This window comes from Hipposideros armiger, unplaced genomic scaffold (genome assembly GCF_001890085.2).
Source record: "Hipposideros armiger isolate ML-2016 unplaced genomic scaffold, ASM189008v1 scaffold_1716, whole genome shotgun sequence".
Lineage (NCBI taxonomy): Eukaryota > Metazoa > Chordata > Mammalia > Chiroptera > Hipposideridae > Hipposideros > Hipposideros armiger.
The window spans coordinates 1-882 of record NW_017733066.1 but is presented as its reverse complement, the minus strand read 5'-3'; the positions used below and the strand labels follow the sequence as shown (position 1 = coordinate 882).

Sequence of the window (882 nt, the reverse complement as noted above, 5' to 3'; positions counted from 1 at the left end):
CAATAGTTGATTTGACCTCTTCTTTCCTCCTGACAATTAAGTGACAGCATCAGTTGTCTCTGAGGCCATCCTCAGGTTGTGACAAAATGACACTTATCTACTAGCAGAAGCATGCCTTGTTTTCCTGGGTCCCATAAAATATTTGGTGTGAAAGCATTGGAAACAACTGTATAAATACAAGGCTTTATTATTAATATACTAATGTAGCCAACGAGATACTGCCATCTTTAAGAGTATATTTCTCCTACATCATCCATATGTAATAGACAGGGTTGATCCTATTAATACGAATTTATAATGATCTCTTGTCCCTGTGCTGTTCCCAAAAGGGTCAGGTGGAATAAATGCAGAGAACAGGGGAGTGGGATGGCCTGGACCACCTGCCACCACTCTACCTGCGGTCTGTGGTACCTGTGACTCCATCCCCATCCCCTGAGTCTTGCACAGCTTTACTGATTGTGTCACATGCTCAGCTACTCTCAGGCCTTATTTCCATACCTCCTGGCACATGTTTGGAAAAGCACATAACACAGGGACACCTCTCATTTCCACTTGTTGATAGCTCTGTACCTGTATAAAAAATGAATATGAAATGAATTACTTTATGTATTTTTACAACCCAAAGATCCTCAGAACGTGAAGACAACCCCATGAAGTAGACCGCTTCCCCTCGAGGTCATCAGATAAGACTTTCCTGGATGCCTGTGTTGTCACATACATCACCACATTCTCCTTTGCGCTTTCATTCTTTCTTCTTATAAATTTAGCTTTTGTTTGTTTGTTTGTTTGTTTGTTTTGTTTTTTGTTTTTAAAGATTTTTTATTGGGGAACTGGGGGGATGGGAACAGTGCTGGGAAATTGGAGGAAGGGGGAACAGATAAG

At 41.2% G+C, this 882-nt stretch overlaps 1 protein-coding gene across 2 annotated transcripts in view; it reads right to left on the bottom strand.

The window, feature by feature from the left end:
- Window positions 1–754, bottom strand: part of LOC109378068 (nuclear body protein SP140-like) — a 30229-nt gene extending 29475 nt beyond the window's left edge. Inside the window, exon 1 of one of the 2 annotated variants that reach the window (XM_019634536.1) lies at window positions 499–754. In XM_019634536.1, the coding sequence (XP_019490081.1) occupies window positions 499–652 (154 nt within the window). In that variant the 5' untranslated portion in view covers window positions 653–754. The remainder of the gene's footprint in view (window positions 1–498) is intronic. The other variant, XM_019634535.1, reaches the window with a different exon arrangement.
- Window positions 755–882: the final 128 nt, after the last annotated feature.